Here is a 17,401-nt window from a genome sequence, read left to right on the forward strand (position 1 = left end):
AATAGGGTGATTGTGACAGTCATTAGTCCCGTGATCCGTAAGGAGAAATACTATGTAAGTAATCCCACACCCCTGGAAAAGTTCAAGTGTGATGCTTCTGAGACTGTGTAGGAATGAGATTACACAATGAAAGAGGACTTAAATAGATTGATTGGTACTACCTATATCAACAAGGTGCATCTTGTTTTCTGGTAGCTCATCACGAAAGAACTCCACAGTTAAGCGTGTTTGACCTGGGATAATTTTAGGATAAGTGACCTCTTAGAAAGTTTTCCTGAGAAGTGTGAGAGTAAGGACAAAGCACGCTAAAAATACTTGTGTTGATTTGTAGGGCCAGTCGTCAGCCCAGAAAACAGTCAGAGTGATATACTAGTGTATAAGAGTCATGATTTCATGGGAGAAGGTCCAATGGAGGCTTAAAGGGGAAACGTTGCACATGCCTCGTAAGCTTATGCCAGTTTCGTGTCATGTCAAGAAATTTGACTCATATTCACAGCACTACTTAGTACCACTACAATATGTTATATGAGTATTGATATAAGTAAATATTTGATTCTACATATTTCAAATTAAAAGATTATTATACAAAAAAATATTAATTATTTACAAAATTCCACTTCGTAGTAGTATTAGATATTACTGGTGCATGAATATAAGAACGCTCAATATGTTGCAGTGTGAGCAAAGTCATATATATCATTTGTTGAAATTCAATTTGATACCTCTAGTTAGGGATGCATATTTTCTCCATAACAATGAACCCGTCCCTAATAGGGTAGGGATATTTCTTGTCTTAATGAGGAACCGGGCAAGGATGGGAATTCTTATCCCCGAATATTAAATAGGGCGGGCACGACACTCCTTGCCCCAACGGGGACCTACTTATATATTATTTATCTTTTTATTAATATTTTATAATATATGTGTTTGTATTTTTTTAGTATATTAGTATTTTTTTAATAATTTTTGAAGTTATGTTTTGTATAATAATTAGTATATTGAATAATAAAATAATGTATAATATTTTAATTTTTTATGTAATTTAATATTGTTAGACATTTAAATTTTTCTTAAAAAATTATTTTTACATCAGGGGATTCCCGCTTCGTACCTGCTCCATCAAGAGATTTTTCGCCCTTTTATTCTATATATAGGGAGTAAACGAAAATGAGAATTAAAATTCTTAACGAGAATGGGGACACGAGGAACACTCCTCGCTAATTTCCCGCCCAATTTACATTCCTACCTCTAGTGCTACAATATTCTTTTACAAATTGAATGGGGGACACATACAAGTAAATGGTAATAAAAATTTTTGGTTAAGAAAGAAAGAACGAAGTTGGGTTTAATTGTCAAAGGGAAATTTGAAAAAATATGCATAAAATACCTTAAATTTTTTTCCCTAATCTAATACATTTTAAAATTTAAAAAATATGACCACTTTACAATAAACCCAAAAATACCCCTCTTATTTTCAAACCTCAACTCTCTCTTTTCCTCTATCTCTCTCGGTTGTTCTCTCACCATCTCACCCTCACCAACCCTCTTTTTTTTTTTTTTTTTTTTTTCGTCGGATGTGATTTGGGCAAAATCTGGATTTGGGGTTTGATTTCGTCGAGGCCGTGCGGCCGATGCAGGCCCGATGCCGGTCCGATGGTAACACAAAAAATTGAGAAAGACAAAGGCCCGATAGTGGGCCCGATGGTGGGCCCGATGCATGTGTAAAAAAAATAGAATTTGATATGGCTCGATGGGTCCGATGGGCCCGATGGTTGGCCCGATGGTGGGCCCGATGGAGCCCGATTGCATGTGTAAAAAAATAGAATTTAATATGGCCCGATGGGTCCGATGGGCACGATGAGCCCGATGGTGGGCCCGATAGTGGGCCCGATGGTTGGCCCGATAGTGGGCCCTATGGGGCCCGATGGTCTACAGTGTAGTGAAAGAGAGAAGAAAAGAGAGGGGGTAATGTAAATGGGGGTATTTTAGGAATATTATAAAATGTTTCATATCCCACAAATATCAAATATTATGAGTTTAAGGGAAAAATTTCAAGAATATGTAAGCATAAAAAATCAAATTTCCCTTGTCAAATAAGTAAGTTGTTTCCCTCCAAAGTTCTAATATTCAAACATTTGGTTCGGATCCGAGGCAAAGACTAATTTTAAATGTTTGTTATTCGGTTAGAGAATAGACAAAAAAGACTTATGGTGGGGCCCATTATGAAAGGCCTTTCCTGGGCCCAAAAGTACCATGCTGCCGGCACCATGTGTTTCAGTTTAAGGGCAAAAAGGTTGCCGGCGGAAGCCCAATCCTAGCATCACGTTGGCCCCACTGGGCCTAACATAAGACCTTTCACCAAAACATGTTGAAATTTAAGAAAAAGGGAGATGAAATAGAATTGGGATTTTAAATTTCAATTTTTTTTATTTTTTTAATTGTGGAATGGAATTTTTTTAAAAAATACTGTGTACTGTGTTAATTTTTTACTATTGTTCTACGGTTATTTTTTAGTTGTTATTTTAAGGTTATTTTATAAAAACACACTATTATTGTTAAAAGTTGCGTGTAACAGTAAAATTATAAATTTTTACCTAAAATCTAATATTTTTATAAAAACCCCAATAAAATTATATCAAAAGCCTAATCTAATAATAATCAAGAAAAATCACATTAATTAAAGAACACAAAAATGTAGAATCCAAATCCAAAATAAGTACAGAATAAAATCACACTTATAAGTTGTCAACTTGTATGTACACTAGTAATGAGAACTCAAGTATTATCATTAATGAATATTCAAATTCATCATCAATATGCTAATATAATATTTATATATATAATGTAGTTTAGTTTTAAGGATAATGAATTCAATAAAGAACTCAAACATGAAAAATTAAAAGCTAAATGAAATTAAAGTTTAGGTTATATGTCAAGTTATAGAGACATATGAATCACATCTCTGGACATGTTCCTTTCCAAGATGACAAATCACATGTTTAGAAAAGAGAATTTCATGCTTTTGGATGAGATTAGATGAGATCCCATATCAAGTAACTTCTAATTAGCTCTTTGGTAATTTACAATTATATTAATTTGCTAATTAAAATTTTGAAAGGGACACAAAACATTTTTAATATGTATCCACAAATAATGGTTTATTATATTTATAACAATCCCTACAATTGTTTGATAATATAATTAATAATTTGTTATCACAAGAACATTCTTGAGTAGTTGCATGTGAATTGAATATTAATATAAAAATTAATTAGTTTTATTAAATAAAAATATTTTTATTTTAAAATAATGTCAATATAGAATATACTCTTATCTTTTATGTTATGTTATTAAGAACCACCATCTATTAAAATAATATAATATTTTATATGACATTGTCCTACCCCTATTGTGATTATTATTCATAGCAATTAATTAATTAATTAATTAGTTTGCTTTAGAATTTACAATGCTTTTTTGGGTTGCATCGAAAAAGTTAAAGCTAAAAATCCCTTATGGGTAGGGTTTTGTGGATTAAACCCCATTAGTACATATGGGTGTCTAAATTTCTTCCAAGTGGCTTGTTTTCAAGACCAATGTTTTTTGTGGACCCAAAAAACACTAGTATAAATTTTGGTCCTTTACATTAGGCATAATTAAGTATAGGAAAAGTCTTAATTGTGTCTAGGGGGACAATAAAAGACCCCATTAGATGTCTTAGAATTCCAAGCAAACACTTAAAGCTCTATTCAGATTTTTAATTTATATCCCAAATGAGTTGTCAAATTATTATGTCCAAAACTCCTTTAATGTCATACAAAATCAAGCATGAAAAAAGGAAAAGAAAAAGAAGAAGAAGAAGAAGATAAACTTATTTGAGAAACCAAGAGCTAACTTGTAACACTATGGTGTTCTTCTTTAAGGGGGCAAATTTTATATTCAATCAAGTTATAAGCATTATCTTTGTTTCATGACATTCATAATCAAGATCCCCACTCTTATGATAAAGGATAATGGTCCCAAAATTTTGGCCTATTAGGCTAACAAAATATGAGTATATATAGGCACATATTTAGACAACTCAACTCCCTTGAAAGTCATATGGTGGGGAAGATAAAAGTTAGGGAAAGTTAATGAGGTGATAAATTCTAATCTTTCTAAGCCGAGTTTTGTTATAAGATAATAGTAGTGCTTGGTACTACCACGAAGTAGTATTTTGTGAATGGTTAACGATATTTTATAATAATTATTAAGTTAAAATATGTTAGGTTAAATACTTAATTACATCAATAAACATATAATATATTATAGTGATACTATATTACAACTACTAGTGCCTTCTATTCTCTTCAAAATTTGCCAAGCTTTTTTCTAATTGCCTATTGGAAATATCATTTGTAAATTGTAAGGTGTATATCTTTAACCCAATATTCCCATAAAAGGCTCTAAAGAAATGCATATTACCAAAAAAAAAGGTTGCCAAAAGCTTAATCTTGGACAAGAAAATGTCATAAAGTAAAGGTGAGAGCCATAGTTGGGTTTTAAGTCTAGAACTTTGAGATATTTAGGTAAATTAAAAGTTTTTAAATTTAACAATCTCAATAGTTCGGGAGGAATTTTTAATGGCCAAAAAAGTTCAGGGGGCACGATTTAGTTATGTCAAAGTTCAGGGGGATAAATTACCAATTAGCCAAAACAAAAACACAATTAATCACACACAACTCTCTCTCTCTCTCTCTCACTCTCTCTCTCTCTCTCTCTCTCTCTCTCTCTCTCTCTCTCTCTCTCTCTCTCTCTCTCTCTCTCTCTCTCTCTCTCTCTCTCTCTCTCTTCCCTATTTCTCGACCTATCTCGGTGGATGGCAGCACCTACTCATCATCAAAAAGAATCACACACATTCACCTTAATAATGGGTAAGTATTGTTCAAAATTTCTTAAACATTTAAATTAGTATGTTGTTTATTTTCTATAGATCTATGTGGTTATTGTTTGTATTACTATTGATGTTATTTTGCTAGTTTTTTCTTTGAAATGGTGAGATTTGGTTTTCTCACCAAACTGAGTTTCTTAACAAATTATCGATATTTTTTTGATTATTCATATTCACCGATATCTTCTTAATAAGGATGACAATTTTTTATATATTTTCAATAGTTTATTGATACTATTTTGATGATTATTGTACCAAATTTAAGACTGAAAATTTTTGGTAAATTTTTAATAGTATATTGATACTATTTTATTTCAGGACAAAATATAGCAAAAAATATTAAAATTAATCACACAAGAGAGAATCATCGAAAATTCACTGATATTCTATCGATAAATCATTGATAATCAATTAAAAAACTAAGCAAAAATAAATATCAGTAGTTTTCTATTGATAAACCATCGGTAGTTTTCTATAGGATTTTATAGTATAGAAATATATATTTAAAAAAAAAAATCATGAGAACAATTCAATAAAAAGTTGAAAAATATTGAAAAACCAAAGAATAGTAACCAGGTACTCTTGGGGTAACTAAATGGGTAACCAATTATCTTATATCGTTTTCCATATTTTTATTTTTTTTAAAAAAAAATCCCATAAAATATTTTTTTTGATAATAAATCATATTTTTACAAACTATACCTTAAAACTCATACAAATAAAAATTTCCTCTAACTAATGTATTTTCTTGGGTTTCATTGTAAATTTTGTGTATTTTAGTATGAATCATTTTAAATTCGAATTCTCAAGTTGTGTGTGTGTGTTTTTTTTTTCTCTTTTCTTTTTTTTTTTTTGGTTGAAAAGTGATGGATATGAAGAAATAAAACAATATGGAGAGATCATTTTATCCAAAAAGTTTATTTGAAAAGCCTGGAAAATTTGACCAAAAAAACTATAATTGTATTAGAACACATTAATTATGAAGGGATAAATAAATTCCTCCAATAAAGTATTAACTTTATTGAAGTTATTTATGAGAAAATACATAATAATAATGATAATTAAAAAAAAGAGTAATGGAAAAAAGTTTATATTTTTGCACATATTATAGAAAAAATCATAAAATGTGTAATTTCCAAATAAAGTATTAGCTTTTGGCTTTTGCTTAAAAGATTTATATACTTATGAATAGGGAAATTTACATGGTATACTAACTTTTGTTATTTTCTTACAAAAATACTGTTAGGCGGAATTTTTAACTTTTTTACTGTGTTTTTTCATAAGTTTCATCTTTAAAGATACCGTATTAAGTTTTCACTGGTGTTCTACTGGTGTTTTACTAGTGTTCTACTGTTGTTTTGAGTTGTTCTGCTTTGTGTTTTACTGGTGTTTTACAAAAACACAGTATTTTTGAAAAGATTTCCGTGTGACAGTATTTTTGTAAAAGTTAACTCAAATTCCAGTATTTTTGTAAATTTCCCTATGAATATTATCAAAAAAAAAAGATTTATAAGTTACATATATATGCATTAGCATACAGATAGGAAATTTGTGCGGTTAAAGCCTAAAAGGGAATATTTTTGAAAAATAAGATGTAATACTAATTAAACAAAAATAGAAAAAAACCAAAACCAAACATCTTCTTGAATAATTGACATCATTTGCCAATAAAAATGAATTGTTCTATCATGATTAGAGTCTTTTCTATATGTGGATTCCAACTAAATTATCAAATCAAATAAAGTTAATTTGTTATCTATGTTAAGAGAGATTTAGTAATTTTTAGTAATCTTTCTTAAATTTATTTTGTAATTTTCGTCTTATTTGGACTTTTTGACACTAGCACGAATATATAGACTTGAACAAGATATGATAAAAAAAAAAATATGAACACACAACTTGACAAATTTGAAAAACACAGCAAATAAGCATGAATAATCTAGCTCGAATGTATAACATGTTAAAAATCTTTTAAATTAATGATAATATAAATATTTATTAGTAAAAATTTAAATTTTAATAATTAATAATGTTTGTCTTGTTTTAGTAATTTTAATTATTTTTATATTATGTTTTGTAAAATATTATTAAAAAATTATATAAAAATAATTTAAGCTATAAAAAAACTATAATTTATAATTATCTCATTAATTGTAAAAAAAAATAAAATACAAATTTGAGTGTGTATAAAAAACGACACAAACCTAAACATGACACGTACATAATTATAGCACTAATTACAAAAATCACAAATAATATAGGCTAAACCAGTCGAACACGCACAAAATTATAGCACTAATTACAAGTAGAATAACAACAATAAAGTGACAATTAAGCCCTAAGAGTTAGGGTTAGTTTTTATAAAATACTATTATTATTTTTTTCAAAACTAATAAAATAATGTCTAATTTCAAATTTGTAACATCTCGAGGCCGTATTTTAAGTCCACCTCATTTCATAGACTAAACAATTGTTCAAATCAACAATTAAGATTAGAGTTAATAATAATAAAAATAATAATAATAAGGTTATAATTTGGAGGGAAAAAAAAAAGAAGAGCTGAATCGGTTTACTCTCCCCCTAAAAATTCTCCACTATTTTGTCTACACCAAGTGAATAAAATCCACCTATATATATATATAAATATATAAATATATATTACTCATATATTAAAAATAAATAATAAAATAATAAATAAATAAAAAGAAAACTACTTCTCAGTTTTCACAGTCTCACCCACCCACTCCATCTTCTCTCTCTCTCACACTTAACTAAAAACCCAAAAACCATTTTCCATTTCATTTTCATTTTCATTTTCATTTTCTCTCCATTTTTCTTGGAAGCCAAACAACAACCTCTTACACAAAATGAAAGTGAAGAACATCTCCTCCACTACTAATCATAGGAGCGTTGGTGGTGGTGCGATTCCCTTAGGGTTTAGCTTAGGGAAGAAAAAGGATTCATCATCTTCATCATCATCATACTTGATGAATATCAAAATTCCTAGCAGTAAAACCAGTATAAGAGTCAACATCCCTAAACTACTCATTCCAAAACGTTTTCATGGCGGTGGTACCACTCACTCTCACACCAATAATATTAATAATAATAACATTACTGCTACCAACCACCACCAAACGACGTCGTTTTCCAAATCCGGAAACCTTCTCTCCACCAAAGTTGGTTCCATCTTCACTCATGTCTTCCGCTCCAAGAAGAAGAACACCACTACGAAGAATGATCGAGATTCCAACACCTTCGTTTCTCGGGAAAATTCCGGATTGCTTACGAAGAAAATGAGGTCGGTTAAACTGACTAAGAAAGTTCTTCTTCTACCTTCGGCCACTGAGACTGTTAGCGGTCGATGTAACAGAGGCGGTGCTAATGGTGTAGTGGTGATGGCGAAGAGAGATAGATCGGGGAAACTGGTTAGGGTATCGTCGGGAGTGGTTCAGAGTCGTCGGAAGGTGAGACTGAACAACAACAAGTATGAAGATTCAGAGAAAGGTAGAAGAGATTGTGGTGGTGTTGAGTTGTGTAAGAAGAGGATTCTAATGGGAGGAAAATGCAAACCATTGAATGTTTCAGGTACTCTTCAGTACGATAACAATGGCGTTTTACTACCTGAGCCCCTTCCATGAATGAAAAACAGATATTATTGTTAGCATTATATTAGTTAATAAAATTGTTATTAATTTCAATTATATAGTTTAATGAAAATATATAATTAGTAACAATTGTTCATGTTGTTGTTGTTGTTGTTGTTTTTTAGGCTTATTATTATCAATTCAAAATATTATAGAAACAATTATATATAAGCATGTGAATTAGGCTTTGAAATTTCCAAATTGAGATATACAGAGTTGAAATGAAGAAACAAGTTTTCAAGTAGTAGCACTCTAGCGTTTTTACTAACTATTTCAAAGGCTTCAAACCAAGTGAAGCTCTGAGTCTATTGGCTTCTGCAATCTCAGGATCTGGATGATCTGTTCCATCATCTTTAGGCTTCTTCTCCTTCTTCTCTTTCTTCTTCTTTGGCTCTTCCCCGGTGCCGTTAGTAGCCTCGGTTCCATCCCGTCTTCTAGGACTAATGCTGCTGCGAGCATGTCTCTTGCGAGTACGATCCTTGCGATCCCTACTCCTGCTTCGGCTCCTTGAATGGCTGCGACGACGACCACCACGGTCCCTGTCTCGTCTTTCCCGCTCTCTACCTTCCCAATCCCTATCTCGATCTCTATCACGACCGTAATCCTTCTCATCTCTGAGATGATAACGGTCTCTGTCTCGATCCCTGTCTCTGTCTCGGTCCCTATCTCTGTCCCGGTCTCTCCCACGTCCGCGCTCCCTATCATAGTCTCTGTCATAATCTCGATCCCTGCAAAAAACATGTCATTTCAGCTAAGATCAGATACTCAATCCATTTTCTTTAAAACACTGACACAAACAACCAAACATAGTGGATTATAATTTATATGTATTAGTATTTAGAGAGAATGAGAGATTAAGAAAACATTGAAAAAAGATGTACGATCCATCATACTTCTCACTGCACACTACCAGTGCAGAGAAACCTGAAAGGGATCATATGATACTCATTATAGGAAGCAATGGTGAACCACAGAGGCCTTTAAATGCCACGTGGAGACTTATCAACTAATTGATATACTAGTGTGAACTAGTGTTGTTAGACTTATAAACAATTGATAACAGCTTCCATTAACACCCTATTATGGGGTTTGTGAGTCCAATCTGGATTAGGATATAAATACCTCAAGAAATCTACACACCACCATCAATGTTGGACTCCCAAGGAAAACATGGAATAATTATAAACCTTCATGTTTGAAGTTTGAACAAAGGAAAATCCAGTAGGTGGCTATGTAAGCACTGAAGTTAATTAATTTCACTTAAGCATTGTTTGGAACTTGAATTCCACAAGAAAAAATTTATAAGAGAAATGGGCAAGGGACGGATTGAAGAAAAGATATTTATAAAAATTTGTAAATAGACTTCATTGAATATTGTCTATTTTTGAGAAAAATCAGAGAAAAACCAAATTAAAAAGAGAAAAAAAAAAAAACTCATTTTTAGTTTGAGATCCAGACAAGAGAAATGAAATGAAATGATTTGTTTTTTTTTTTGTCTCTCCTTTCTAAAATCTTTATCTGAGTTCCAAATATGTTTGTTAGGAAAGAAAAGTTGAGATGAGGCAATGGTTGTGTTCGGTTTGAATGAATGTAAAAAAAGAACCATCCAGTTAAAAAGTGCCTACAGAAAGGTCTAAACCGAAGATTCGAGAGATATGGCCTAATTATATACTAATCCTTGCAGACCCAGACACTCTTAAAAATTGATTAAGTTCGACTAGGGAATCTTCTAACTTACAGACAAGCTTAAACTCAACAAGAAATTGACATTATTCTGGTAAAACACAACAATGGGAAAGAAACACATATGAAGAAAGACTATACCTATATCTGTGACTATCATGTCTTCTATCCCTGTCTCTGTCTCGTACGGGACTCCGGCCACGATAATAATCCTGCAGAAATAAAATAAATAGCCATAGTTTAGAAATAACAACACCAAATTTTAAAAATCCCCTTAATGATATCAATGAAAAAGGAAACATAGCAGATCTTTCTTTGAAAAGGAAGATACACAAACCTTCTCATGTCCCTCATCTTCAAGTTCATCATCATCATCATCGAGTTGTTCGTTGTCCTCTTTCTCTTCCTCCTCTTCAAAATCTTCCTCCAAAGCACTTTTTCTAGGTTCCAACGAGCCAAGTGACTCAAGAGTCCATCTAATACACAAAAAGTACACAATCATTTAAATGGTAACAAGAAAACAACTCTCTACTATGGATTGGTAAAATTGGGAAGCCATCCTAATTATTTTCAATATGGATTGATCAACACATACTAAGAGAGAACTCATTGTTCTAAATCTCTAAAAGCTTAGATCAATACTATCAATACTCAAGTTCATTGCAGGCCGTGTTTAGCTTTTATGGGGCTGTACAAAATTTAAGAAATGGACCTTTTATTTGAGAAATAAAATGAAATTCAGATAAGTTTTTTAAACCATTTTTCTAGCAATTTTTTGTTTCACAATCTTAAACAAAGGCTTAGAATTTACTAAATAGTAACAAGAAAACAATAAAATTGGGAAGCCATTCTAATTATTTTCACAATGGATTGTTCTAAAAAAGTAAAAACTCATCAGATCAATACTCAAATGAAACTAAGCACCTCTTTTTAATACGCGGCATAGCAATGTCACAAGAATAGTCCTTTGTAAGAAGCTCATCAATAACCTCATCCACATGTGTCAATGAAAACCCTGAAAATATATCAAATCAAAATAAGTATTATTGGTGATTTTTACACTGAAAAAGTAACAAAAATGGAAAAATTTAAGAGAAGTGAACATGGTTATCTTACTTCCATCAGGTGATTTTTGCCTGACTTTCCTATAATCATTGTAAAGAGGCTCAAGATATTGATACACATCCGTATCAGTTCCAGTAAGACGCAAATAAAAAGCACCAAGAACTCGTACATATCTGCACACACACACATTAAAGATTTTCAACAATGGCGAAAACCCAATTACCAAAAAAAAAAAAGAAAGGTATATGAAGTTACTTGTAATCGTCGTTCTTGATGAACTCGATGACAATCTCCTTCTCCGGTTGGATCTGAAGCATCTTCATTATGAGACACATGAAAGGAGTTGGTTTGCGATTTCCACCGAAGGTTCCTCCGATGTGGTCGAGCTCCATAGCCTTATCGACCAAGGTCTCGGCTGTCAAGCCAAAACACTGCTCTTTCCAGTAAGTGTTCTGGTAAATCTTTGAACGCACAATCTTCTCCACCAGATTCTGAGGGTTCGTACCTCGTATGCTCTTCGCAGCTGGGTCCGTACGGTTCGCCATGTTTACAGAGAGAGAAGAAGAGAACCCTAACCCGAAGAGGGTAGAGGGACCAGAGACACGCCCATTCTTCCTTTTAAATGGTTTTTTTTTAAAAAAAAATCTAGAAAATATATATTTTTTTTCAATTTCTTTTAGAAAAATATATATTTTATATATTTTTTTGTAAGATTTTGTTCTATCAATAATTTTTTTGGATAGATAATAAGGTAAATACTATGTGCTTTCAAAAAAAAAAAAAAATAGTATGATTTATATATATGAAGACACATGGTAGACTAAGAAAAGCTTCCTACCTGGGTGAATTTTTTAAACCGTTGATTTTAGATCGTGTGGTTATTATGATATAAGGTGTATACTCTTACGATAAGACTGCTTGTATACAATTAAAACTTTATACATTATAATAATATTTAATGATATATTTATTTTAAAAATAAAATAATATTAATAATTTATAAAAAAAATATTAATTTTTAACTTAAATTATTATTATTTTTTAAAAAAATAGTTTAATTTTTTTTATATAGATATTTATTTTCAAAAATAGTTTTAGTTACTAACTTTGCTATCAATATAATATTAATCAATATAAAATATCAAATGTGAAGAAAAAAAATATTTTTTATAAATATAAAAAAATTTAATATTAAAAAGTAACCAATCCAAAATAACCGATTCAATCTGTATTTGTACTGATTGAATTGGATTGAATTTGAGCTATTGTGCAAATTAGATTGGACCCAAAATATGAAATTCACACTTAGTACGAATCTATGAGCAAAATAGTGCGGATTGGATTAGATGAACACAACAACACTCCGTTATCATAGGAGACATTATTTAGTAGTGTCATAAATTTATAGGTAAAAATATTATTATTTAAAAAAAAAAATGCATTTCTAATTTAAAATATGTAATTCGACACTTAGTATTGGTATATTTTTGTGTTTTTAGATCTTTAATAATTATTATCTTAATTTTTCATGATATATATTATTGTTATTGAAATATTATATATTTAAACCACTTGAGGCTAGCTCAAGTGGGCATAGGAGAGTGCGTGTGTGTTGGAGGTCTTGAGTTCGAGTATCAAATTATGCATTATAATATGTAAACGCTTAATTCATAAAAAATAAATATATTAAATATTTACATAATTTTTTAAAACTTATAAATAATTTATAGTCACTAATAACTTACAATTAACTTATGAAATTTTTAAAAAGCTCAACCTCAAATCATGCCGCTGTATTTGATAAAGCAGTTTTTTTTTTTTTTTCTTTTTTTAAGAAATAATCAGCTGTAAAAGAGTGCACCAATATCAAATATACAATATTTTTTCTTTATTGTTAATGGTGCATTTAACTTCCCTATGCTATGAGGTAAAAATAAAGGAGAGTACATTAGATTTCTCCTATATATATATTAAAAAAAAATCTTTTTGGAAAGATGAAACCTACTCTACTAATGTTATGTTAATGGTTTATTATTATATATCTTCTAAAAAATGGTTATTTTTATTTAGTATATATATGTAAGAAAACCCATGCTAAAACAAAGTAATTTGAAAAATAGAAATAAAAAAAAATCTATGCTACATGAAGAAAATGAAAATTCATCAAAAGATTTGGAGAACTAAAATTATTAATAGAAATTTTATGATCTAAAATCCTTCAAAATCACTGTAAAAATCCTTCAAAATCACTAAAAAAAATCCTTCAAAATTTCTAACATTTTTTTTAAATGGTAGTTTTATTAAAGCAAATCAATAGGGACAAACCCCTTACTATAACTACGACTAGGGGTGGGCATCATTCAATCCAATTGAACCGAATCGATGCAATCCAATCCAATTACAAAAAGTTGGACATCCAATTACAATTGGATTGGATTAGATGCTAAAAGTTGGATTCTAATTGGATTGGATCGGTTATTGGATGTCAATCTCAAAATCCAATTAAAAACCGATCCAATCCAATTATATTTATATATAAAAAAAATTATTCACATAATAAAAAATATTGAAAAATATAATAAATATTTATTATATTTTTATTAGATTTTTTCGTACGTTGAATTTGTAACACTTGATTGTTTAGTACATTTATTTTCATAATGTTTTGTTCTATTTTATTACTTAGAAATGTTGTTGTTTTAATTATTTAAAACTTTCAGCTACAATACACTTGTAAGAATAGTATGTTTATGAAATATTAAACTAAAATAAAAAATGATACTTAGTTTTTTTTACGTATTTTTCTTTATATTTTTAAGCTAATATTGAAATTTAGGTGTGTAATTGGATATCCAATTAAAAAATCGATCCAATCCAATTAGTGGATTGGATTGGATTGGATTTTGAAGTCTAATTGGATTGGATCGGATGATGATTTTTCAAATCCAATTACTAATTAGATTGGATCGGATGAGGAAAAAAAGGTTGGATTGGATCGGATGCCCACCCCTAACTACGACCTAAGTATAAACAGACATTCCTAGACAAAAAGTTGGCCGCTTGTTCGCATATTGTTTATCAAAGAAAAGGGAAACACTCCTCAAATCATTGATCAAAGAAACACAATTAGCAACTAATAATCCAAACGGGGAATACATAGTTACTTTATTTTGAATAGCATTGATAAGCACTTGACAATCATACTCCACCACAACTTGAGGAAAGCCGATAGTTTTAAGCCAACTTAGAACCTCTTTGAGCCATATGGCTGAAAGCCATATGGCTTCAGCCATAACAGGCTCGACAACAACCTGGTGCGCCACAACTGAAGCAAAGATGACCCGACCCTCATGATCTCTGGCCAACCACCCGTACCCAAACCTCTTATCAGTAGCAAAAATTGAAGCATTTACATTGACTTTGATTGTATTCAAACGAGGAGGTTCCCAGTGAGGAGAAGTGATCACACCAGTAGGCAAATCACTCTCAAAAGATTAAGATTTCGCACTTTTCCATTGATCAAAATATGCTAATGCAGACTGCACAACAACATTTGCAAGCGGCTGTTTATTGTTCCAAACTAACTCATTCCTTGCTTTCCATAATGCCCAGCAGATAACTACAACACTGCCCAAACTAGAAGAAGAAAAATTGCTTGCCATACTCAAAAACCAGTCAGAAAACAACGCACCAGCAGAACCCGAGAGAGAAGAGTTAAAATGTTGCCAACATTGACGAGAAAATGAGCAATCATCAAGCACATGCTCCACAGTCTCATCTTCTAAATGACGATGACGATACAACAAAGGAACATCAACTTGCTTCACCTTCAGACTAATACGTGTTGGGAGGTTATTGCGGCAAGCACGCCAAAGGAAGACATAGAATTTTGCTGGAATTTTCATGTTCCATAGCTTCCTCCACAGCCCCAAATTATCCCCTCGAGACCATCTACCATTCAAAACTTGAAGCCTCTTATAAGCACTTTTGACTGAATAATGACCAGAAGCTTCGAAAAACCAGTATCGAGAATGAAATTCGCGAGACGAACTGATCACAACCCCCCTCACATGTTCTCTGTCAACATCAGATTAAAGATCATTAAGAATATCCTCATCCCACCTTCTCTCATTCGGAACCATTAATTGGGATACTTTTGCATCAAACAATGCAGGATGAGTGGAAGTAATATAAGGATTATCTTTATCCATCAACTATGGTTGGTTCAACACATCCATCAAAGAGCCATTAGCTATGCTCCAACGAGCACAAGACTTGATCAAGGATTGGCTCTCAAATAGCCAGACAAAGCTGGGGTTATTCCCAATGCTTGCATTAAGGAAAGATCCAAGAGGGTAATACCTTACCTTAAAAATACGCCCAACCAACGAGGATTCATTAGTAAGAAGACGCCACCCTTGCTTCCCCAATATAGCTATATTGTGATCATGAAGACACCGAAAACTAATCCCACCAGAGTGCTTATGAACCACCATCCAATCCCAAGCTTCCCAAGTTATACCTTTGCCTTGATTTGGAGAAGAACGCCACTAACACGAACATAAAATTCTTTCCAACACTCGGCAAACTTTCAAAGGTAAAAGAAACACACTCATTGCATAACTAGGCAATACTTGAGCCACGATTTTGATTAAAATTTTCTTGCCAGCTCGAGATAACATTTTAGTATCCCAACTCTCCACCCTTTTTCGAAGCCTATTCTTTAAAAAACCCAAAACAACGGACTTGTTCCTTCCCATAGTACTCGGAAGACCAAGATACGTATTGTTGTCATTAGCTTGAGGCAACTAAGAAGAAAACCCAACTAAGTGATGTTTAGTGGTAGAAAATTAAAAATTACAAAAAAAAAAAAAAAAAAAAAAAAAAAAAAACTCCACAGATAGTTTATTTATTAAAATATATATTTTTTGTTATGGAATTATAACGGAAAAAAATTGTAACATCACTTACTACAAATATTAAATATTTCTCTCAAACTATATGAGTTATGGCCAATCTATTATACTTTTCGTCCTATATAGCTAACAAAAATTTAATTTCGGAACACTAAATTTAATGTCGATGGTGCAATCTTTGCAAGTGATGGTCGATTTGGAGCGGCAGGGGTGGCCCGAGATTCTCAGGGTCGATTCATTGAAGGCTTCACAGTTTTACGAGTGGGGTGTGTGGATTCGGCTATGGCTGAATTGGTAGGGGTTAAGGAGGCCTTGAGTTGGATAAAGAGGAAACATTGGGGACCGGTTGACCTTGAAACCGATTCTTTGGTTGTTGTCCAGGCAGTCCAAAGCACGGTGGAGATACCTTCTCCTTTTGGCCTTCAGGTGGCGGTTTGTCGTTCTCTTTTAGCCGATTTGCCGTTAGTCTCAATTAATTTTGTTAAACGTTCTGTAAACAAAGCTGCACATTGTCTTGCTCGTAGCTCATGTTTGTATCCAGATCGTATTTTTAGTGAGGATGATGTTCCTCCTGGTTTTCTTTCTATTGTAGTGGTTGAATCTTCTTATTAATAAAGTTACCATTTTCCTTCAAAAAAAAAAATAATAAATAAATAAAATAAAATATATTCTTTGAATTTATTAAAAAAATATTTAAAAAATTTGACTAATGAAAAATTATTTATCATTTTGAACAAAAGAAGTTAGCATTAATAGTTTTTTTTTAAAAAAACTCACTCATTGTTTGTTTACTATTAATTAATGATAGAATTTTGCCGGAAACACTTAAATTAAAAAAGTAGAATGGAAAATAAACTCTTCCAATTTTGTTGAGCAATGACATAAACTAGTAATTTGGCTTTCTTTTTTTTTTTTTTGAAAAAAGAAAAAAGTTTATTTTTTAATAATTAAAAATTAAATGAGAAATTTATCCTTCAAAAATCTAATTCATCTAAGAAACAAAATATATATATATATATTTACATAGTGCAAGATTGTATCAAATTACATTTTGGATGGAGAGGTTACTCAATGTAGTTATGGAGAAGATTTTAATGCCCATGTTTTTAGTGTCCATTTATTTGCACAATCGATATGAAAACTCCTAGACTACCCTTTCT

The 17,401-nt window shown here is 31.3% G+C and overlaps 2 protein-coding genes across 2 annotated transcripts; both read right to left on the minus strand.

Annotated features, from left to right (window-relative positions):
• Nucleotides 1–8,726: 8,726 nt before the first annotated feature.
• LOC115719221 (pre-mRNA-splicing factor 38) lies at nucleotides 8,727–11,944 on the minus strand. Its single transcript, XM_030648172.2, has 6 exons — nucleotides 11,581–11,944; nucleotides 11,377–11,498; nucleotides 11,185–11,275; nucleotides 10,598–10,736; nucleotides 10,402–10,472; nucleotides 8,727–9,305 (listed from the first exon to the last, which is right to left on the minus strand). Exons 1-6 carry the CDS (start codon nucleotides 11,868–11,870, stop codon nucleotides 8,846–8,848), a joined length of 1,173 nt encoding a protein of 390 aa, XP_030504032.2. The 5' UTR covers nucleotides 11,871–11,944; the 3' UTR covers nucleotides 8,727–8,845.
• Nucleotides 11,945–14,819: 2,875 nt separating this feature from the next.
• Nucleotides 14,820–15,536, minus strand: LOC115720502 (uncharacterized). Its single transcript, XM_061109682.1, has 2 exons — nucleotides 15,448–15,536; nucleotides 14,820–15,402 (listed from the first exon to the last, which is right to left on the minus strand). The coding sequence occupies exons 1-2, from the start codon at nucleotides 15,534–15,536 to the stop codon at nucleotides 14,820–14,822; spliced, it is 672 nt and encodes a 223-aa protein (XP_060965665.1).
• Between the last annotated feature and the right edge of the window lie 1,865 nt (nucleotides 15,537–17,401).

Source organism: Cannabis sativa, chromosome 2, assembly GCF_029168945.1.
Source record: "Cannabis sativa cultivar Pink pepper isolate KNU-18-1 chromosome 2, ASM2916894v1, whole genome shotgun sequence".
Taxonomy (NCBI): domain Eukaryota; kingdom Viridiplantae; phylum Streptophyta; class Magnoliopsida; order Rosales; family Cannabaceae; genus Cannabis; species Cannabis sativa.